Here is a 22,058-nt window from a genome sequence, read left to right on the forward strand (position 1 = left end):
CAAGAAGAATGCGGACAGGCTGGTCTCCGGCCAGGGACAGCCATGTGTTCTTGGTTGCCAGGGATCACTGTTAGCTCATAGCCGAGAGGTCTCTCACTGGCTCGGTGAGACAGGCCTCCAGGTCGAACTCGTCCCCAGCCTGGCTGTCCACATGTCGCACTTTGGTGGGCGTGCCAGACTCCATAGCCTAGAAGACACACGGGGTTTGTCACAAGGTCTAGTCTCAACTATGAAAGCACTGTGTACTCCCTGGTAGTCTACTGGCTTCGATTTGGTGCTTTCAACTGTGATAGCCATGAGCTGCCACTGTCAGACACATGCTGGGAAGATGCAGGTGGTGGCCTGCACTCAGAATGGACTGAGCTTCCGTGGCCACTAGGGGCTATGTGAGGCCATGTATAGTCCCTCTCTGCCAGTCACTCAGGCTGGCTGCTGTGGCTCAAAACATGACCCCTAAGTGGATGGAGAGCACTCAAGGCTGGACAAAGGGGTCAGTAATGACCCATTTATCTGGTTCACTTTCATGGTAGGCATGGATAGATGCTTCCCTTGCATGTGTCCCCAGAACCCCATATGATCCAAGCACAGGTGGACCCCATCCACAGTGGGTCACGGGCCAGAGAGAGAGCATTGCAGTAGAGCATTTGCCTTGCATGCAGAAGGGCGGTGGTTCAAATAAGGGCATCCCATAAGGTCCCCCGAGCCTGCCAGGAGCGATTTCTGAGCGTAGAGCCAGGAGTAACCCCTAAGCGCTGCTGGGTACGATCCAAAAAAACAAAAACCAACCAAACAAACAATCAAACAAAAAAACAATGGGTCAAACTGGCTCTTCTTTCCCCTCCTGAATCCAGTCTTGAAGGAGATGGCGCCCAGAGAAGCTCTGCTGGTCTTGCCCACAGCCAGACAGGCTAAGTCCCTGGAACCAGAGGGACCAGAGCAATTTTTGGTGGGACCCAAATGAGGAGGTAGGAATGGCGCCCAAGTCCCTGCAAAAGTGCCATGCGGCCTGATAAGCTTGCCAGTCAGGCCAGGAAGACAACCCCAGTGGGGAGCACATGCCTAGCATCTAAAGCCCAGTTAAACCCCACATCTGCTATTGTGCCATCAGCACCACCCAAACATACACAATATCCTGAACTCGCAGCTGGGGGTGGGGGGGGGGGCAATGTTAACTGGACATGGGACAAAAGTGCTCAGTGGTCAGTGCCAATTCTGGGCCTGAACTCTAGTCCAGTAGCAACTTACATAGCTCTCCTCCTGGGAGCTGGAGCTGCTGCCTGCAGACTCTGTCTCCATCCCACCCAGGTCCACAGGGTGTCTGTGAAAAGAACCAGATGTTACAAGCTGGACACGACAGCAGCCAAGCCCTCAGGGTAGGAGTACAAGGGTAGTAGGTAGTATCTTTGATGCCCCACTACCGCCACTTGTGGTGACTCCCCACAGGCCAGCACCCTGGCCTGGCTCAGCAAGTTCCAGACAAGGCACGAGGACCAGTGTGGGGTCAGGACAAAGTGACTAAGTCGTAGTGCCCAGTAGTGGGGTTGGGAGAGAGAGCTAGGGAAGAGGTGTGAGATATACACCCTCACCTGGGACAGAAACAGAGAAAATAACAAAAGAAACAGAGCAAACAATTCAAGCTGTTTTGCACAAGGCACCCCATCAGGAAAGAGCAAAAGCAGAGAGAGATCACGGAGGGCCAGAAGAACACCTCAACTCAGGAGAGTGCTGGGCAGGCAGGAGCAGCAAACCAGAACCAGAGCCCTTTCCTTAATCTTTGTATGCAAACAGTGGCACCAGCTCTATTCTACTCTAGATAAAGGCCCATTTTTTCTGGGTCACAGATACTGCTGCCTTGGCTGGAGAGGGGCCACTGTGACTGTTCCTTCCCCAACACGTACAATTCCTGCAGCTCAGAGCCTTCCTCAACCGGAGGGTCCCAGAAGTGCAAAGCCACCTTCCAGAGTTTGATCTGCTGGTCCCAGGAACGCCGGCTGTACTTCTTGAATTTGTTGGGCGTTTTAGGGTGGATGCCAGGCTGCCGCAGGTGCCTGCATGAGGAAAGAGAGGTGATATAGCAGCCACCCCACTCGGAGAACCACAGGCAGCATCACTCAAAGCAGAGCCCGACACACTCCACTTGTTCTCCCTGCCAGGTGTCCCTGTTCCTGAGCCGGAAGCCCCACTCACCGGGGCACCTCTTTGATGTAGCGGTCATAGGCGATGGTGTTCTTGCCATAGTTGATCTGCTTCTGTCTCCTCATCAGGACGCTCTCGTCCGTCTCCAAGTCAGTGGCCGTCGTGGACTCCTTCGAATCAGAACTGTGAGTAGGCCACACAAAATCAAATCAGCAGAAAGCGTGGCAACAATGGAGACAGACTCAGACCATGATCACCTCATTGCCAACCCCGTCTCCCTGTGCTCAGTCCCACACAGGACACGGCCCAGGTGTGCACAGAGCTCCGACACTGATCAAGGACAAGTAGTCATGAGGATGACCACACTGACTCTTTACCTTCCCGATGAGCACTTCCGCTCTCTCCCCAAGTCATTTATGAGCAGTTTCCTCTTGTATCTAGGAGTTAAACAAATGGGGCTAGTGAAAATGTTTAAAACTTAACATTTGGGGTGAGGAGGGGTCAGCAGAGCAGGCAGGGCCCATGGCTGCAGACACAGGCCCAGCGAACTCAGGCCTCCATACAATCCAGGGCAGAGGTTCTGTGAAATCCATAGACCACTAGAGTGCCCAGCCTCAGACTAAAGAACAGCAAGTGGACCGAGATAGCACAGTGGAGAGGAAGCTGGCCTTGTACACAGCTGATCTCGGTTTGATTCCTGACATCCCATATGGTAAACCTGGGGCCTGGTAGCAGTGATCCCTGAGTGCATGCAGAGCCTCACCAAGTATGGCCTCAAGATCAAAAAAATAAATCAATAGGAGCCAGACCTACCCCAAGAGCCAGTATGTCCGGGAAGATGCTTGACCTGGTGACTGGGGTTTGATCCCCAGCATCCCATATGGTTCCCAAGTCCACCAGGAGTGATTCCTGAGCAGAGCAAGGAGTAAACCCAGAGCACCACAAAACAATAAGAACAAAGAAGCTAACCTCCCAATTCCTGTTCAATGAAGGCCATGTCTCATCCAAAACATGTGACACTTCTATGTTGCTAGTGCCAGGGACAGACCAAGGCCCCGGCTGTGGGCAGCTAAGCTGCTGTAGTTAACACACAGCCTAACCTTGCAAGGTATCACCTCACTGTGCTATCTGGATTCAGAGACCCATGGATGCAGGAGAACAATGTGCCACCCTGACAGGTCCACTTAACCTTCCCAAGAACCCACAGTTCTTATTTTGTTTTAGAGGCCACATCTAGTGATGCTCAGGTCTTACTCCAGATTCTGTGCTCCTCCCTGGCAGAACTTGGGGTAACAAAGATCGAGCCAACTGGAAAAGGCAAGCATCTTTTTTTTTTTTTTTTTTTTTGGTTTTTGGGCCACACCCGGTAACGCTCAGGGGTTACTCCTGGCTATGCGCTCAGAAGTCGCTCCTGGCTTGGGGGACCATATGGGACACCAGGGGATCGTCCAAGGCTAGTGCAGGCAAGGCAGGCACCTTACCTTTAGCGCCACCACCCGGCCCCCAAAGGCAAGCATCTTAACCCCTGTCCTAGCTCTATGGCCAGAACTCACATGTCTGGCTATTTTTTGGCTTTTGGGCCACATCCAGCAATGCTCAGAGGTTTCTCCTGGCTGATCTTAGAAATTACTCCTGGTACACTCAGAAGGACCACATAAAATACCAAGATTGAACTCGGGTCAGCCCATGTGGCAAGAGCCTTCCTCACTGTACTATGGTTTTGACCCAGATCCTATTCTCAGGGGTTACGCCTGGCTGTCTGCTCAGAAATAGCTCCTGGCAGGCACAGGGAACCATATGGGACACCGGGATTCGAACCAACCACCTTTGGTCCTGGATCGGCTGCTTGCAAGGGAAACGCCGCTGTGCTATCTCTCCGGGCCCCAGATCCTATGTTTCTAACACATCAGAAGCCACCACTACTGCTAGTGCTGTGAGTGAGCCTCTGGGAATCAGAGATCTGGACAGAATAGCCCTGATACCATGGGGAGCAACTGCATGGCCTGGCAAGTGTACCTTGCAATTTCTTTGTTAACTCTGGTCCTCATCTCATCCTCTTCTACTGCACTGGCCCAGTCGGCACACCTAGAGCGGGCTTTAGGGCCTTCAGGGGTGGTAAAACTGCAAGAAAAGAAACAGCAAGTTTGAGCCGTGCATGACACACACCTTTGGCTTCTGACTGCTGGGCGTGGAAGCCTGTCTCAAGACTGCTGGAGATAGCCTGATGCTCCCCAAGTGCACTTGCATTCTCAAAGACACTGCTTTGCTACTCCAGGTAGAAGGGCCCCAATACCCTATACTCCCTACCCTCATTTGCAGCAACAGAGCAGCCCAAACCCCTCAGCAACCTCAACTTCCAGGTGGATCTTTGCTGTCCAGAGCTCAAAGTCTGAACAATTCAAGCACTGGCCTTACTACAGAGGCGGACAGTAAGGCCTGCTGGCAGTCTGTTATCTGTGTTGTGACATATATGGACACTCCCACTTCCCAGGGCCTTATCAAAGCAGACACAGCAGAACTGCGGCAAATGTGACACCTTGGGTTCTTGGCCAACCAAAAGACCTTTGAGGGGCCAGAGCAATAGCACAGCAGAAGGGCATTTGCCTTGCATACGGAAGGATGGTGGTTCAAATCCTGGTATCCCATATGGTCTCCTGAGGCTGCTGGGGGTGATTTCTAAGCGTAGAGCCAGGAGTAGCCCCTGAGTGCTGCTGGGTGTGACCCCCCCCAGAAAAGACCTTTGAAAGCAGTACCCAGTAACTGAGACAGCAGTCTCCTAGCCCCCAACATCCCACCAGGCCCTGCACTCACTGGAGAGGATTTCTAAAAGGGGATCTCAGTCCCCAAACTACTCTCTTTGTCTGTGAGAGCTCACTACTACTCTCCCAAAGTAGGGGGTGCCCAGAAAACACTGTACTTAGCCCCCATTCTCCTGCCTCTCCTCTGGGGTCTAGGGGTCATCTGTCCACAGCAGGAGCAGTGTGGGAGCAGGGTTCCTGAGGGCCTAGGAAATGAGGGGTGTGTGCAGAAAGCCCCAGGACAAGGGGCAGAGTACAGCACGGAGGGCATATGCCTTGCACACAGCCAACCAGGTTCAATTCCTGGTATCCCATAGGGTCCCACAAGCCCAGAAGCAAGGCCTGAGCGTCGCCTAAACAAGCCCTTAAATCATCCTGAGTTTCAGGGGCTGCAAAGATAGCTAGTACAGACAGTGGTAGGGCTTTGCCTTCCACACGGCAGACCTGGGTTTGATTCCGGGCATCCCATGGGGTCTCTCGAGCCTGCCAGGGGTGACTTCTGAGCGTAGAGCCAGGAGTCACCCCTGAGCACTGCGGGGTGTGGCCCAAATCATCCCCGTCCCTGAGAAAAAGCCCGCGTCCCAGTGAGGGAGGGCAGCCTTTGCAGCCTGCACGCCATCCTAACCAGCTCCTTCTTCCCTATCCCGGGGAGCAGCCATCTCCGCACGTCCACTCCTCAACAGGGCCTCGAGATGGCCAAGGGGCCCGGCCTGAGTGCCTTCCTTTCCATTCTGCCTGCCTTGGCCTGTGCTGGACGTGGCGCTTGGGCATGCAAGGCCTGGGATCTTCTTGGGGCGGGCGGAGCTATTCGGGCATCTGGCTCTGCGCACAGGAGACGAGATTGGAGCCACATGGGACTGGCTCGGTCTGCGGGAGACCCCGATCTCCGGGGCTGGGGCCGGGCGGAGACGGGGAAGGGCGGCGGGGGAGTCGCCCGGGCCCGGGCCCACCTGTCGGGCCTGTGCGCGTGTGCGGGCGTCCCGGCGGGGCTGCGGTCGTGGTCGCGGTCGCGGTCGTCGGGCGTGCTGCGGCGGCCGTCCGCCCTGCGCTTGCGGCCGAGGCTCCACCTGGCGGGCGCCGGCGGGCTGCGGGAGAGAGCGGGTGAGCGGGGGGAGGACAGCGGGGAGGCGCCGGCCTCAGCCCTCAGCCCGGAGCTGCTCACCTGGACCAACGCTCGCCGCGGCCGGGCGGGCTCCGAGGGCGGCAGGCCATGGCGGCGCGGGGACGCGGCCAAGCGGAGCGGAGCGGAGCGGGGCGAGCACGGCGGAGGCGGCGGCGGAGGCGGCGGCGGCACTGACAGGCTGCGCGCGCGGCCCCCCAACCGCCCAGGCCGCAGGCCCCGCCCCGACGCGCCGGGCGAGACCACCCTGCCCGCGGGGGCCGCGCGCGCCCAGGCCCCGGAGCCGCCGACCCCACGGAGCCGGAGCGGCGCAGTGCCGGCCGCGGCCTCCCCCCCCGCGGATGGAGGCGCCCGGGCGGCCCGCGCTGATTGGCCGCCGCTTGGCGGGCGGGGGGGGCGGGCGCCCGGACGGGAGGGCCTGCGATTGGCCGCCCGGGGCACGTGACCGCGAGGGCTCGGAGGGAGACGCGAGGGGCGGGCCCCGCGCTGGCGGGAACCCTGAGCCCGGAAGGCCGGCGCGGGAACTGGAGCGCAGCGCGTCGCCCTCGCCCTCGCCCTCGCCCTCGCCCTCGCCCTGGGGACCGACGCCCGCACCTCTCGGCTCCCTCCTCGCAGCCGGCGCCTGGACTCCTCTGGGCCACGGGGAGCCTGGAGGGGATGGACCCCACCGCGCCCCTCCAGTCCCCTTGCAGGGCAGGCGTCGGGGCGCCGAGTCTCGTCCAAGAAAACAACACGCACGTTCACTTCAGGCTGTTTATTTTAATAGACACCTGGCTCGGCACCAACAGGCTGGTCTCAAAATGAAGGAACAAACTTTCAAAGGAAAAACCTTTGGCCAACAAACTTTCAGGCTGGGTGGGGTCTACACTGTAGGGCGCCCTGGGGATACCCAGTGGCCACACCCCTCAAGTCCAGGGTGTTTGGCGCAGCCTCGGGTGACTACTGAGGCCCCTCCAATCAGCTGAAAACAGCCAGATTTACAGGATTTCATGGGAAGGCCCTCCCCCCAACAGTTATGACATCAGAGCTCGGCCCTGTCACCCATTGCAGGTCCCAGGTAGTCTAGTGGTCACTACTACAGTGTCCCCTCTGGACAGCAGAAGGCACCGTGGGAAGGGGATGGCTACTGAGCCTAACACTAGGTGGAAAGTGGAGTCTTCCTGAATAGACAGGAAAGGGCCCTTTAACTAGCCACAGCCCCTGGGACGCAGAAACAGCATTCGCCCTGTGCCACAGGAAAGATCGCAGCACTCAGCATGTCATCCCGGGTTACTCCTGATGGATAAGGCAGGTATCACGATTGAAGAGGGCCTGGGCGAGGCCAGGGCCTAGCGTCTTCCGTACCAAACCAGCCCACAGGCTCTCAGCACACAGAACACACATCCAGGATGCAGAAAAGAGCCCTGCAGGTAGGGCAGGGCACACGGGAAGCCAGCCAGGTATCGGGGCGCTGGGGGTCTTGGCGGCTGGCAAACCACTTGCCCATGCAGGTGAGGCACCACATGGGGCGGCAGTAGCACTGCTGGCACTCGCCCTCAGCCACCTCCTCACACAGCTTCACCAGCTTCACAGCAGCACGAGCCTGCATGCAGCCAATACAGGCCTCCAGCTCCTAGGGGACAGTGGGCAACAGCTGTCAGAGGATCCTCGGAGGCCACCCATCCCACCCCAGGAGACAACGAACCCCCACCTGGCTGTTGGGCACTGTGTATACTGGATTCACCTCCACCAGGGAGGCGAAGGTCTCCAGGAAGAGGTCGCCTATGTTCTGGCGAATGACCACGTTAGCAACACTGCGGATGGGCGCCCGAAGCTTCTCACACAGCTCACCGTACTCCGTCGAGTTCAGCCTGCACCACAGGGGCTGTTGGACATGTCTCTGACCAGACCTCCGCCCTCAACTCTCAGCCTGGCAGGGAACCAGCTCCACACCCCAGCACAGAGCCCTAAAACAGGGCTGTTCAGAGCAGGGTGAGTCCTAGGGTAAGATCCACAAGAGGCACAAAAAGCCAGCACAGCCTTCAGGGGACAAGACTGGGAGCTGGGGCTGTGGTCCCTTCCCTTCCCCACACCCCCAGCTGAGCCCAGGCCATCCACACACTGGCTAGAGCCACACACCTACCGGATGTCAAAGGCCTGCACCAAGGGCCGAGTGGCAGCCACTCGGATGGTCAGGAGCTGCACAGGCAGGACTGAGTCTGGCGACAGGTTGTGCTGCTGCGACTGTGTGACGGTCAGCTGCACGTCCTGCTGCTGGGCCACGTGCACACGGTATGTGGTCACCTTCATCACCCAGGTGTCCGTCACAATGACACGTGCCCCTGGCGCCCCCGTGGCAAACTTATCAATGCGCCTGAACTCCGTGTTGATGGAAGTGGCAACAGCACGCCAGTCTGACTGCGGGAGTGCATACAAGGCCAGCGTGCGGGCCAGTGGGTGACGTGCCCAGCACTCCCGTGACCAATAGTAGATCAGGACACAGGTCACAGCGGGCAGGGTCACCGCCAGCAGGAGGAAAAGACGCCAGGCAACTGGGGCTCGACTGGGCCAGTAGAGTTGCTTCTCAGAGGCAGCAAAGCACATGCCCACATAGTAGCCTGCAAGAGAGCCCCGACATGTCCATTCGAGCCCCGAACCCTGAAAGCACATTTCAGGGGTGACGGGGCCCCAGCGGCTCCCCAGCCGCACCGGGATCCAATGTTCTGTTGGTTATTCGCTTAGAGAACCCAGAGGTGGAAAGGAAGGAGGAGCAGGCCGCTGCCCTGCCATGCATTCGCCCACTGGTGCCCAGAAACTCCCAGGACACGCTGGAAGGGGCTGAGCCCCTCCAGATGTAAGGTAGCATAGTCCTGCAAAAATTAGCCTTGAACAGGGACATTCCCTGTTCTCATACACATGTAAAAATCGCTTTACTTTTTCTGTTCACCTTTTCTAAGTTAATTAGTAAAGTACCCTTAATTGTATCAACCCTGACCCTCAGGTGATTTACGTTAAACTCTAATAAAAATGGCAGGGGAAGCATCAGGAAAAGATGCTGTAAGACTCAGGAGTCTCAAACTCGCGGCCCTCCATGCTATCTCTCCGGCCCCGCTGTCTGATTTCTTGTGCGAAACTGCAAACTGAGACCCTGAAGATTTACCCCCACAGGTAGCAAAAACTTAGAGCATGCCAGAAATTAGACCATCAAAGTATAAGAAGATATAATGCATGTCGCAAGCTTGTCAAAACACATTAACTGCATGCTTGCATAATTCGGGTGTATTAACTTCATTCAGCCTAGGATAAAGGGAAATAGTAAAGCCAGATAGGAATTGGTATTGTTAGGGGGCCGGAGAGATAGCATGGAGGTAGGGCGCCTGTTTGCCTTGCATACAGAAGGATGGTGGTTCGAATCCCGGCATCCCAAAAGGTGCCCCGAGCCTGCCAGGAGAGATTTCTGAGTGTAGAGCGAGAAGTAACTCCTGAGCGCTGCTGGATGTGACCCCTTCCCCCACCAAAAAAAAAAAAAATGGAGAGAGGAATTAGTATTGTTAGGCAGTCCAGCCCCACAGCAACTGACCTCAAGCAAACATTTCTCTGGGCGGGGTGTAAACTAAGACAGGGAACACAGCCGGAGTACTTAAGAGGAATGGGCTCCCCCACAGGGTGGTGGCATTCAAGGCAGTGGGAACAGGGGAGGCAAACTTCAATATGACAGATGTTGGGGCCGCAGAGATAAGCGTGGAGATAGAAAGACGGTGGTTCGAATCCCTGCAGCCCATGGGGTCCCCCGAGCCTGCCAGGGGCGATTTCTGAGCTTAGAATCAGGAGTAAGCCCTGAGTGCTGCCGCGTGAGACCCCAAAACAAAACAAAACAAAGGGATAAATGTTGCAAACAGCACCAGGAGGTCTTGGGGCATCCTACTGTGGCCTTCCACTTTCACTCTGATTCCATCAGAGAAAGTGGGGACGTGGCCTGTGTCCTCTCCCTGCCGGTGCAAGGAAAGTGCTGGGGCCCATCACTTTAGTGTCATGTCTTCGTCTCCACTCCCGGGCCGGACCCGGCCCGGCCCGTCCCTCCCTCCGGGGCCTCACCGAGCGGCAGCAGCGCGTGGCACAGCAGCGTGGCGGCCGTCCGGCGCAGGTGGTGGGGCACGAAGGCCGCGTCTTCGCTGCCCAGCCAGCCCGACAGCAGGTTCTGCACCGTGAGCCCGGCCGACTGGAACTCGGTGGGCGTGAACACGAAGCACACGCCGAACACCAGGTAGGCCAGCGTGAACGTCACGTCGGGGCTGTCCATGGCGCTCGCGGCCCGCGGGCCACTGTCCGGGTGCCCACCGCAGCCCCGGGGACCGGGACCGCTGCTCCGCCGGGCACCCTAGGAGGTGGAGTCCCGCGAGGCACCCTGGGAGATGGAGTCCCGCGAGGTACCCTGGGAGATGGAGTCTCGCGAGGCAACCTGGGAGATGGAGTCCCGCGAGGCACCCTAGGAGATGGCGTCCCGCGAGGCATCCTGGGAGATGGAGTCCCGCGAGGCATCCTGGGAGAGTCTGGGGTTCCCCCGAGGCATCCTCGGAGGTGGAGTCCCGCGAGGCATCCTGGGAGAGTCTGGGGGCCCTCCGAGGCACCCTGGGAGTTGTAGTCCCGCGAGGCATCCTGCGGGAGTACTCGGGTCGACTCCTTCAGGCCGCCCCGGGAAATGCGCCCCGCTTGGGTGCGCTGCGGCCGACTCCAGGTGCGTCTCCTCAGGAGGGCCCGCAGCAGGATGGCCCGGCCCGGGACCCACTCCCGCCCAGGCTTCCCCGGGCCCGGAAGCGGAACCCGGGAGAACGCGGCCCGTGGCCTCCGATTGGCCGCTCGCCGCCTTGCGCCCACCCGCCGCGGGCGCTGATTGGTCGCGCGCGCCAACCGTCGGCATTTAAATTGGCGGCGGGCGGCGGACGGCTCGGTCGCTGTTCGCTCGGCGGGAGTTCGCGGGCGGCGGGTCGTTCCGGCCGGCCAGGTAAGGCAGCGGCTCCTGGGCGTGGGCAGCGCTCGGGGCGGCGTCCAGACCCGGCCCCGGCCCTGACTGACCGCACCCCGGAGCCCGGGGGCCTCCCCCGCCTGCCCAGCTGCTCGGACTTGACAGCCGCCGCCCCGCCGGACGCCTCGCCCCGCGCCCCGCGCCCCTCGCCCCTCGCCGCCCCCCGCAGCCCGCTCCGGGACCTCCGCGCCCGGGTGGCCGTTGCCTCCGGGCGGCCCCGCTGACCCCGCACCCCGCCTCGCGCCCAGGATGAGCGAGCGGGACGAGAACCCGCGGAGCGGCGGCTGCGACGCCCTGTTTTCGCCCCCGAGAGCCCCCGGCCGCGCGTCCGTGCTGCTGCAGGTGTCGGAGAAGGAGAACCTGCCGCCCCGGAGCGCGGCCCAGGCCGCCAAGGTGAGCTGGGGGCGGGCTGCGGCGGGCCTGGCGGGCCCGGCGGGCGGGGCGGCTGTCCACGCACAGGCTCCCTCCTCCCCGGCACAGGTGACCTTCCAGACGCCCCTGCGGGACCCGCAGATGCGCAGGCTCCTGAGTCCCCGCCGCCGGGAGGCCCGCCCGGGCCTGGACAGCGCTGAGCGTCCCCGGGACAGCACGGCAGGCCCCGAGGCCCAAGCGCACAGGTGAGTCGGGAGGGACAAACCCTACTGGAGCCGGGCTCGTAGCGGAGTCTCCGCGCCTGTCCACTCGTGTTCGGGTTCGGGGGCTCACTCTGTGCTCCCCCGAAAAGCCCACAGCTCCCCGAGGAAGCAGAACCTGGCCTGGCCCCTGGCCCTCAGGACGGAGCGGTGCCAGCGGGAGCTGCAACCTCAGACTCTGAGCCTGGCTGTGGCGACCCTGCCTGCGCCCCCTCGGTGGGCCCACCGCCCCCCAGCCCTCCGCAGAGCCCAGTCAGCGTGGACCTTCCAGTGACAGCTCCAGCCCCGACCTCTGGTACAGTCTCTCCTCCTGGCCTTGACACAAGCCCTGCACTGTGCCAACCCGAGGGGAGTCCAGCGTCGTCCAGGACCAGGCCCGTGAGTCTGGAGCTGGACTTCTTAGACAACCCTGGAGCCTCTGGGAAGCCAGCCCCCGCAGAGAGATTGGGGCAGCGAGGCCAGGAGAAACAGAAAAAGGACCCCATAGCCAAGGAGATCCCAGCAATCCCACACCACTGCCCCGGGGAACCTACAGCCTAGACTGGGACAAGCTGGGTGACTCTGACTTTAACCCGTTTACAGGGGAGAGTGTGCTCCCACCTGCAGAACCCCCCAAGAGCAGCCTGGAGGGGTCCAAGGCCTCTGAAGACTTGCCCAGCCAGTGAGTGGAGGGTCGTCGGGCCAGGGGTGCTGTTCTGGGGCTTGCATGTGTGTGTGGATTGATTGCATGTATACCTATGTAGGTATATGTGGGAGTATATGTATATGTATGTGTGCCTGTCGGTATATTGAATAAAGTTCTCTCTCCACCCTCTCTCTCCTGGAGGTAGGACCAGGGGGTCTCAACATCAATCCAAGGTGCTACATTCGAAAATGTTTCCAATCAATGAATGACAAGGCTTATGCTGAGTGTGGGTGTATATGTGTGTGTGTGTGTGTGTGTGTAGGTATATTGAATAAAGTCCTCTCTCTCCACACACTTGAAGGTGGGACCAGGTAGTCACAACACCAGTCCAAGGTGCTACATTCAAAGATGTTTCCAACCAATGAGTAACAAGATGTATACTGAGTGAGATAGAAACACATCAATCCCAGTAATTCCATATATAGGTACATGTGTGTGCGTGAATGTGTATGAGCAGAAGCTTCCCACAAGCCTCCTGACATTTCCGAAGGCTCCAGCGGCATCTGGAGCTGTTTTATATGCTGTGGCTCTACAGTTGAAAGCCTTGGTCCATGGTTCAGAGAAGGGGGTACAGGGACTGTTAAGGGTGGATGTCCCTTGAGGCCCTGTGTACTCTGGGCCTCTGCTCACATGTGTCTCCAGGCAGGTGTTGGCAGCCGCCACAGGAAGCATCCCAGGCCTTGCATCCGCCGAACAGGCCCCAGAACAGATTGCAGGAGCCCAGAACCAGGTAGGGATGCTGCCCATCCCTCACTAGCACCCCAGCGCAGTGGGGCCAAGCTGGGCTGAGCTGCTCTCCTTCTCCTAGCGGATGCCCCTAAGGGTTCCGGATGCCTCTGCTCCCCTCAGCCATCAGGACAGTGAACTGGAGCCCCCAACCTGGGATCCAAAGGATGAGCTCTTCCGAGACCCAGCTGAGGGTGTGTATGAAGCGCTCCTGTGCGCACTGCTCTTGGGGGAGGGAGAGTGCCAGGAGTTGCCCTTCCTCTGCTCCTGCTGGCGTCCCCTCTGTGTGCATGTGATCCCCCACCCATGTCCGCTTGCTCAGGTTCCCATGCTGTTGATTTGCTCTGATCCCTTTGCTCTTTCACTTCTACCCCACCCCATGCTCCGCTCAGGGTCTGATACCCCAGGCCCCCAGGTCCCAGTCCCAAAGGCAGGGTCTCACTCCCACCACCCCGAGACTGTCCCTGGATCTCAGTCTGCGGCTGCTAGAAGTTCAAGTTCATAGTGAATATTTTCCCCATTTTCCTGGGAGGCTGTTTAGGATTGGGGGGGGCAGCTTCCTGTGAGCTGCAGCATACATGGACTCAGGACTGGGGTGCTAGGGCAGAGCCATGGGCCAAAAAGCCATAGGCTGACCTGCGGCTCCTCAGTTTTAGGCACGTGTGTGGAAGTGGACTACCTGGAGCAGTTCGGGGCATCTTCGGTGAGTCTCCACCCCATGGGGGGCACCAGGAAGGCGTAGCCCCATGGAGGCTGTCGGCTGTCAGGACAGGGGCCCCACTCTGCGCTGTCCCCACAGTTCAAGGAGTCGAGCCTGCGGAAGCAGTCACTGTTCCTCAAGTTTGACCCACTGTTGAAGGAGAGCCCTGTGCGCCCTGCACCCTCCGATCCCCAGGCCAGGTCAGCTTCCCACCATCTCCCTATCAGTTCATCTGTCTGTCCTGTGCTGCTCAGCAGGGACTTGCAGACACCTCTGAGGGGCTGCCAGGCAGCTTGCAGAGGAAAACAGGAGCAGCCCTCACATACCAACATGGCATGGCTCATGGGCCCAGGCCCTGGTCTCCTGACATGCTGTGCTCTGCTCCCAGTGCTCAGGGGATGCCCATGCCCTTGTCTCCTGACACTGTGCTCTGCTCCTAGTGCTCAGGAGGCACCCGTACCCATGGCCACCCCCCAACCCAAGTGCCCATCTGAGGCACAGCTGCTGACATTTGACTTACTAGGAGCCCTGGATGTGCCCGTAAGTGCCAGCATGGGGCCTGCCTGGGAGGCTGGTCCAGAACCCTCTCTGGGCGGGCGGGTGGACAGCGCTGGTGCCATAGACCTGTCCCTCAGGTGCCCAAGCTGCCCCCACGCGTGCCCTGCAGACCCATCATGGACAAGCTGCAGTGTAGCCAGAAAGACATGGATGCTATGGTAAGTGGGGGCAGGCTTGCCAGGCACGGGGAGCTCCCTGCCTCAGACACCCAGTTGACGTATGTGTGTATGTGTGTGTATCTGTATGGCAGGTGGAAGCTGCCTGGAAGGAGAAGCTGGAGGCAAAGGTTCTGGAGATGGGGTAAGTCGGGGAGGGAGAGTGAGACCCCGTACACAGACACAGGATAAGGGTGAGTGACACCCCTCATATCCTCACATGGGCACTGAGCAGGGATAAAAGAGGCCCTGTTACCTCCACATGGGCACTGAGCAGGGATGAGTGAGACTCCTGGGAACCCCACACAAACATGGGGCAGGGATGAGAGAGACCCCTGGGACCAACCACACACATGCACACAGCAGCCATGTCTCTCCACAGGATGATCATGAACGAGTTTGAGAGCATAGCGTACCATGCCCTGGGTGAGTGCAGTGCCTTCGGGGTAGGGGGCGAGTTCTGGAGCAGCACTCACCCTGCACTCGCTCGCTGCTTCCTTAGAGGAGGCTGAGAAACAGGAGGAGCTATCCAGAGTGGAGAGCCAAAAGGCGGAACAGCTGGCCACCAACCTGAATGCCATGAAGAAATCCCTCTTCGACTTGCTGAAGGTAACCATCAAGGACTGCCATGTGGTGAGGGCGAGGTGGCTGGGCATGGATGAGTTCACGCACATTTCACTCCCGTCCCACAAGGCCCCCAGGCGGCCCCAGGAAGTAAGCCCACTTGTGTATGTCCCTGGGGCCTTCCCCTCTGCGCCCGAACCACCAGCCTAGCTGTAGCTTCTGGACTGGCTCAGCCTTCCTGGGCCAAGCTCAGGAACTGGAGCGTAGGACATCCCCTGATGGAACTGTGCCCCTCAGAATGAGGAGTCCCTGAAAAAGAGCTTGGAGCACTGCATGGCGCACCTGGACAGGGAGAGACAGCGCTACCAGGCACTGAAGGCACATGCTGAAGAGAAGCTCAGGCTGTGAGTGTGGGGCTCCCTGCGCTAGGGGGGTATCTGCCAATCCCCACTAAATGGCCGTTGCACTCCACAGGGCCAACAATGAGCTCGCAAGAGTGAACAACGATGCCTGCGCCACCAAAGCCAGTCTGCAGGCAGAGCAGATACGCACACAGGCACTAGAGAAGGCCCTGGAGCAGAAGGCCCTCGAAAATGAGAAATTGACTGTGCTTGTCTCCAGGACATCGGTCTGAGGCCAGGGTCTGCCATTACCTCACCTGCAAGAGGGAGGTCTTGAGGCAGGGTCTGTGAGGACTTTACCTGAAAGATGAAGGAGGTCTGAGGCCAGGGTCTGATGACATGCAGCAGGCCTAATAAAGTTTCATTGATGTACTTGCTGATGCTTTCAATAAATGGTTCTGATTCTGCCAAGGCCTGGCAGGCTTCTGGGAGGGGCCACCAAGTGGGATGCCATGTGGTTGCTGTTAGAAGGTTTCAGTGCATGGATTTCACCTTTCCACCCCCAGTGGTGCCGGTGGGGGCCTGAGCAGAGTTGCACTCTTGGCTGCCACCAGGGGTCACTGCTGACCTTGGCCATCCATAGCTCACCCCAAGGTGGGCTCATAGGATAGGGACAGGATTGAGTCCCCTTCACAACCATCTCGGGCCGGAGCAGTGGTGCAAGCAGTAGGGCATTTGCCTTGCACGCGCTAACCTAGGACGGACCACAGTTCGATCCTCCGGCGTCCCATATGGTCGCCCAAGCCAGGAGTGATTTCTGAGCGAATAGCCAGGAATAACCCGAGCGGTCACCAGGTGTGGCCCAAAAAACCCTGTTGGGTCCCATTTATACCTTGATTGGTTATCGATGTGTCCTCAAAGAACTCCCAACATGAGAAATTGATTCCCACTCTCCTATCCCCTTGTGGTGGGGAGATCTTGGTAATACTTAAATACTTATCTGCAGCAAATAATCCACACAGACAGGAGGGTAAAGGGGTAAGAAGGTTGGGTGCAGAGTCCTTTGCAAATTTACTACCAGCTCCAAAAAAATCCCTGGATCCAGCTAGTAAACGCTACCGAAAGACCCCGAGCACCTCGCTCCCAGACTATTTATTAGGCTCTCAACAGCACCCCCTGGAAGGTAAAGGTGGGACAACAGGCAGAAATAGTACTCTTATGGAAATGCTTTCATATATATATATATATATATATATATATATAAAACAAACCCCTCACACCTATCTCTGATATCTAAGCACTCCCATAGCTTAGCATACTGGCAACTGACCTGAGCGCCATGGGAAAGTCCTCTGACTTGCTCAAACAATTTGAGAAGCTGAAGGCAACCATCGAGAAGGGCCAGGTAGGGGCCGGAGAGATAGCATGGAGGTAAGGTGTTTGCCTTTCATGCAGAAGGACCGTGGTTCAAATCCCGGCACCCCATATGGTCCCCTGAGCCTGCCAGGAGGATTGAGTATTGAGCCAGGAGGAACCCCTGAGCACTGCCGGATGTGACCCAAAAGCCAAAAATAAAGAAGGGCCAGTTAGGTGGGCATGGCTGGCTTCACGCATGCTCCACTCTCACACCATGGCCCCCCAAGGACAGCCACAAGTGGCCCCAGAAAGTAAGCCCACTTACTTCCCCAGAGGCAGGAAGGATATGTGTCCCCGGGACCTCCCTCTAGGGTACCCTTGTGCAAGGCTGCTTACAGATCCACCTTCCCTTCTCACCACCTGAGGGCACTGCCTGGGGCCTGCCCCCACTCCCAGCAGCCAGCCCAGAGCAGCCACTTCAGGGTGTTCTTTGGGGCTGCGCTGAGGACAGCAGCCGGAGCCGTGGACAAAGGGGCCTTGTGCGGCTGAAAGGGTGTTTATCCTGGACTGCTGCGGGCCTGGCACCGGCCCCCAGGGCAAACACAGTCCAGGCCTTGCCAGCAGCTCAGTGCCTGAACTTCCTGTGCACTGGAGGGCCCGACTGGGGCCCATAGACACGGGGGTGGCCCCGGGATGGTGCAGGCTTAGGCCTGCCGGCTACTCAGCAGGCTAGAACTGAGCACTACCCCCAGGGTGGGGAATCCCAGAGGTTTGTGAGGTCACCCGTGCTGTAGTTGCCATTCCCTAGCTCAGGCTCACACCCCATGGGGCTGGGGCTGGGGGCCCTGAGGACATGCTCATTCCTCTGGAAGGGCCCGTGCTGGGGTCTCTGGGAACCAGCCTGAGCTCCCTGAGGGGAGCCAAGCTGAGAGTCTGCCTGGGGTCTGCCTCTCCTCTGCTCCCCTGAAAAAGACCCTGGAAGACAGACTAGGTTCACTGAGCCAGGAGCCTCCAGGGGGCGCCGCCGTGCCAGCCTGGCTTCCATGTCTGAGCAACGACAGCAGACAGCCTCCCACTCAGAGGTGCCATCAACAGCACCCCACAGTGCACTTGGATGTTCAGCTCTCCCTCATCCCCACCAGCTGCCAGAGACACAAGCACCCCTTACCAAGACCCCAAGGGGCTGTCCCATCTCCTGCTGAGCACTCCCCAAAGCTGGGTGGAAAACATCTGGATATTTCCAGATGGGGTATGTCTGGCCCTGAACCCCAACCAGGCACATCACCGGGCTTGCCCAGAGACCCAATAGTGCCTGTGTCCCCAAGAAGCCTCCATGTCTTGAGGTGCACCAAGCCCTGAGAGTACTGGAAGTCGGGGAGCCACAGGAGCACCCCAGGCTCATCCATCTCACTGGCAGGGTCCCTCACACAGGGTCCTCCATTCCCCAGAGGCAGGAAGGATATGTGGGGCGACAGCAGTGCCAAAGAGGCAAAACAGGGAAGGTGGGGTTCCCTGAGCCCACCAGGAGAGATTCTGAACAAAGAGCCAGGCATAACCCCTGAGCACCTCTGGGTGTGGCCTCAAAAAAACAAACAACAAGAACAGAGGCCTCTCTGGGTGAGGAAGGGTGCCCCACGAGTACGCTGCTCAGTGACCTCTGGAGCCTCTTGGGAAAGCCGGCACTGAGGTGGAATTGACGGGAAACACACACACTCGTGCACACAGAAACACTCATACACATTCACATATTAACACACGCACACAAACTCATACATACCCACACACTCACATGCACACAAAAACATATACAATTCACTCAGATACACATCGACACACTCATATTCATGTACACAGAGAGGAATGCACGCATTCGGACACACACAGACATCTAGGTAGACACACAGACACACATACGAACGCATGAACACATATTCACACACACACATTCACACTTCATACTGGCATTTATACACACACAACACTGCATCTCCTGTCTCTGAAGCCCCAGCCACACACAACAGCACAGCCACCATAAGAAACATGAGGCGGGGCCGGAGAGATAGCATGGAGGTAAGGCAAATGCCTTTCATGCAGAAGGACTGTGGTTCGAATCCTGGCATCCCTTTTGGTGCCCATGCCTGCCAGGAGCGATTTCTGAGTGTGGAGCCAGGAGTGACCCCTGAGCACTGCCGAGTGTGACCCAAAAACCAAAAAAAAAAAAAAAGAAACATGAGGCAGTGCCTTTCTGGCAGGAACATACCCTCTGGTCAGCCCTTCTAAGCTACCCAAAGTCACACCAGTCCACATGGACCTAGGAATGCTTAGCCACCGAGTCAAGTGCCCAGGCTATGAGAGCCAATCAGAGACACCCCTTGGCTCTCAGCCTGGGTCACAGGGTCCAAGGGTCCAAGGCCTCAGGGCAGGCCCTTAGCACAAATGACCCACTAAGCTGGGTCATTCACAGTCTCTCCAAGGGGGCCTGGAAGATGCTGAGATGGGGGCAGTGGGGTATTTCAAGGAGCCTGACTCCATGCCAGTGCACCCTGCTCGAAAACCACCCCGGTGGGAAACCATCTCAGTGGAAAAAACCACTCCAGGCTGAGGGGTCACGGGCCAGGCAAGTCGAACGTGTGCCCTGACGTGCCACAAAGCACCCAGCCCAGAGCCAATCCTCCTACTAGCGTGTGAGTTCAAGGAGCCCCACAGCACCCACTCCACCCTACCCCACCCCACTGGCGATGTGACTTGCCGAGATCCTGTGGCTGCCCAGCCCTTCCCAGAACAGTCCCGGGGTTCAGAGCCCAAGTATCTTTAGCAACAGATCACAGGACGCCTTCAGGGACACAAGATTCAAGGGGCCCAGTGAGACTGGACTGGACTCCGGGGGCTGCCAGCCAGCCTAGTAGGGGTCCCCAGAACCAGCTCCCAGCCCAACAGGAAGCGAGGCAGCCAGAATGTTCTGCCCAGCTCAGACTTGCCCACAAAAGATGCCTGCAGCAGTGGGAGCCGCTTCCCGGAAGAAGATCCAAGATCCCCTACGACAGGCTCTGGGCCCCAACAGGACAAGAAACGCCACGTCCTGAGCCCTCCCCGCACTGCACAGAGCCTGAACAGTCATCCATGAGCCATGTCAGGAACAGGGGGCCGGAGAGAAGGGCACGAAGGCGAGACCATGGGATACAGGAGACAAGGGATGAGGGTGGGACTGTGGGGTACAGGAAACAAAGCATTCTCCTGGGACTGCCTTCCAGGAGCCAAGGCACCTTTGGTCTCCCTAGCTAGGAGCTGCAGAAAGAATGAGGGTCCCAGTTCTGGCCCCCAGCAGATAGATAGGTAGAATCCCAGTGGAGGCCTCTGAAGGGGCTCCTGGTCATTGGGCCAAGCACTCGGTGATGGCCTGGGAAATGTCCCAATTAGTAAGACCTGCTGCCCGCCTGTTGGCACCCACTGGGCACCACCCGGCTCCCCGAAATGGGCATCGAGCAGCAGGTAGAGGCCAATGTGTCCTGAGGCCACAGTCCAGCCCTAAAAACCCTCACAGGTCTATGGCAGCTTTGCTCTGTGCTGGGCACCACAAGACCTAGAAGACTGAACAGCATTCCCACAGGGCGATTCAGGTGAGGGGTCCACCTCAGCTGCACTCTCATACCCCCTCACCCACCGGGGAATAGAGGCAGGTGTGTCCAAAGGTTCTCTGGACTCAGACTGACATCAATACCACTGCGGTGCCAGCCCAGCCACCCATCGGCTCCCAATGCCACCACCACACAGCCCTGGCGCCTCCCTCAGGCCATGTACTAGTCAACCCAGGGGCCATGTTTGCTGCTCCCCTACAAGGAGGGAGCCCTGTGTAGCACTAGCAGGACCATCCTTGACCCAGTGCATCATGGCCAGCGTTTGGCCTTGCTGGCCGCTATCTGGCCCAGATGCCAGCATGACTTCCTGTGTGCGTGCCCAGCCACTGCCCCTCAGTCTGGGGCCCTTCAGGAAAGCCCTCACTGTCCTTACTCTGGAAACTGATCGTCCCCACCCCAGAGTGGTTGGGGTGGGTCAGTCCCCATAGTGGGCCCTACCCAGAGGAGGGAGTGGAGGAGGGAAAGAACATGAAAAGGAGGAGGGTGAGAGGAAAAGAGGAAGTAGGAAACAGGGAGGAAGGAAAGGTGAAGAAAAAGAGAAGGAGGAGGGAGGAGGAGAAAGAGGGAGGAAGGATGGGGAAAGGAGAAGGCAAAAGTGCATGGAGGGGAAAAGGGAGGAGGGAGAGAGCCCCTTGGATCTGCAAGCCTAGTTTGGGCCCTGAGTGGGTAGGAGCCCTGGCACTCCAGGATCCCTCCCCTTTTGCCCTCTCTCCCTTTCCCTTCCTACAGTGCTGAGTGAAGAGGCTGAGGAGAAATTGGGTCCTTCCTACCTCTTGTGCCAGGGTTCTGCCCACCTGCCCTGCCCACCCAGATAGCAGGGTCCTGCCCTACCTGCCCGGGGCCTGATCACTGAAAATCCCAGGAAGTCCCTGCCCCATCCTGAAACCCTATCCATAGGGCCCTCCACCCATCCGGTCAGGCCTGGGGCCTCGGCACCACAGCTGGGGCCAGAGTGAGAGTGGTCCCAGATCCCTCGTGACAGCCTTGAGTGACGATAGTCTGCCACCACCAAGTGAATAACCCAGGTCAGGAGGGGAAAGACTGGGGCCTGGTACACTACTCCAGGCTGCCAGTGGGAGTCCCACCTGTAGGTGGGGATGGACAGGCAGGGGGCCCTTCAGTGGCACGCGCAGCCAGCCGGTCCTGCCTGCAGATGACTTAATCTCAGGGGCCTTTGTCCCCACCGGATCCTCTTTGCACACGGCCCTTCGCCCACCGCAGCGCCTAGCAACCTGCAGTGGAGCGTGGGCAAATGGGGGGTCCGGCCATAAGGTCTGGGAAAGACACGGGGTAGCCCTGGGTGCAGCTGGCTTTCAGGGACACCTGCCTGGCTTGCCCATGCCATGCTAGCCCCTCGGGGGCACCCTGGGAGTTGCAGAGGCCCGAGCCAGGAGCCAGACCCGGGAGACCCGGGAACCCTCTTTGTGCACTCTCCCCTTCCTGGGTCCCTCTGGGTCTGTCACAACCTTACAGGGGGACAGAAAGGATGGAGACTTGAACAGGCTGGGGGCAGCTGGCTCCCCAAGCCTCTTTTCAGCCCTCAGCACCATTCCGCCTGTCCTGCACTGCAACACTACTCCTGCTTTGGTGCTTCAGTCAGGAGACAAGTGGGGGTGTGTGAGTCGTTATGGAGGTCTGGGTGTTTTATGG

General features: G+C 58.7%; 3 protein-coding genes across 4 annotated transcripts; 1 reads left to right on the forward strand and 2 right to left on the reverse strand.

Annotated features, from left to right (window-relative positions):
* Positions 1-6,159, reverse strand: SLBP (stem-loop binding protein). Its single transcript, XM_049789741.1, has 8 exons — positions 6,097-6,159; positions 5,885-6,019; positions 4,153-4,257; positions 2,514-2,573; positions 2,188-2,319; positions 1,899-2,048; positions 1,246-1,318; positions 1-187 (listed from the first exon to the last, which is right to left on the reverse strand). Exons 1-8 carry the CDS (start codon positions 6,144-6,146, stop codon positions 71-73), a joined length of 822 nt encoding a protein of 273 aa, XP_049645698.1. The 5' UTR covers positions 6,147-6,159; the 3' UTR covers positions 1-70.
* An 878-nt stretch (positions 6,160-7,037) lies between these two features.
* Positions 7,038-10,348, reverse strand: TMEM129 (transmembrane protein 129, E3 ubiquitin ligase). Of its 2 annotated transcripts, XM_049789738.1 has the most exons (4): positions 10,129-10,348; positions 8,177-8,651; positions 7,745-7,904; positions 7,038-7,666 (listed from the first exon to the last, which is right to left on the reverse strand). In XM_049789738.1, exons 1-4 carry the CDS (start codon positions 10,331-10,333, stop codon positions 7,418-7,420), a joined length of 1,089 nt encoding a protein of 362 aa, XP_049645695.1. In that variant the 5' UTR covers positions 10,334-10,348; the 3' UTR covers positions 7,038-7,417. The 2 variants fall into 2 exon arrangements, with proteins under 2 accessions (XP_049645695.1, XP_049645696.1); XM_049789739.1 differs by lacking the exon at positions 7,745-7,904 and having other exon boundaries at positions 7,472-7,666.
* A 957-nt stretch (positions 10,349-11,305) lies between these two features.
* Positions 11,306-15,710, forward strand: TACC3 (transforming acidic coiled-coil containing protein 3). The gene is made up of 15 exons (XM_049789897.1): positions 11,306-11,449; positions 11,537-11,673; positions 11,781-11,983; positions 12,271-12,349; positions 13,016-13,103; positions 13,182-13,293; positions 13,750-13,802; positions 13,899-13,999; positions 14,240-14,339; positions 14,435-14,515; positions 14,608-14,657; positions 14,895-14,938; positions 15,015-15,121; positions 15,374-15,480; positions 15,551-15,710. Exons 1-15 carry the CDS (start codon positions 11,306-11,308, stop codon positions 15,708-15,710), a joined length of 1,566 nt encoding a protein of 521 aa, XP_049645854.1.
* The last annotated feature ends 6,348 nt before the right edge of the window (positions 15,711-22,058 follow it).

The sequence above is a fragment of the Suncus etruscus genome, chromosome 16 (assembly GCF_024139225.1).
Source record: "Suncus etruscus isolate mSunEtr1 chromosome 16, mSunEtr1.pri.cur, whole genome shotgun sequence".
In the NCBI taxonomy this organism is placed as follows: domain Eukaryota; kingdom Metazoa; phylum Chordata; class Mammalia; order Eulipotyphla; family Soricidae; genus Suncus; species Suncus etruscus.

Excerpts from the sequence above, each read along its gene's own strand:
- TMEM129 (XM_049789738.1), bottom strand. The coding sequence starts at position 10,333 with ATGGACAGCCCCGACGTGACGTTCACGCTGGCCTACCTGGTGTTCGGC. Across the intron at positions 8,652-10,128 it reads CCACGCGCTGCTGCCGCTCG|GCTACTATGTGGGCATGTGC; the intron begins GTGAGGCCCCGG and ends GCTCTCTTGCAG. Across the intron at positions 7,905-8,176 it reads GTGCAGGCCTTTGACATCCG|GCTGAACTCGACGGAGTACG; the intron begins GTAGGTGTGTGG and ends CCTGTGGTGCAG.
- SLBP (XM_049789741.1), bottom strand. The coding sequence starts at position 6,146 with ATGGCCTGCCGCCCTCGGAGCCCGCCCGGCCGCGGCGAGCGTTGGTCC. Across the intron at positions 2,320-2,513 it reads CGGAAGTGCTCATCGGGAAG|TTCTGATTCGAAGGAGTCCA; the intron begins GTAAAGAGTCAG and ends GCCTACTCACAG. Across the intron at positions 1,319-1,898 it reads GGCTCTGAGCTGCAGGAATT|ACACCCTGTGGACCTGGGTG; the intron begins GTACGTGTTGGG and ends TTCTTTTCACAG.
- TACC3 (XM_049789897.1), top strand. The coding sequence starts at position 11,306 with ATGAGCGAGCGGGACGAGAACCCGCGGAGCGGCGGCTGCGACGCCCTG. Across the intron at positions 13,803-13,898 it reads AGCAGTTCGGGGCATCTTCG|TTCAAGGAGTCGAGCCTGCG; the intron begins GTGAGTCTCCAC and ends CTGTCCCCACAG. Across the intron at positions 14,340-14,434 it reads TAGGAGCCCTGGATGTGCCC|GTGCCCAAGCTGCCCCCACG; the intron begins GTAAGTGCCAGC and ends CCTGTCCCTCAG.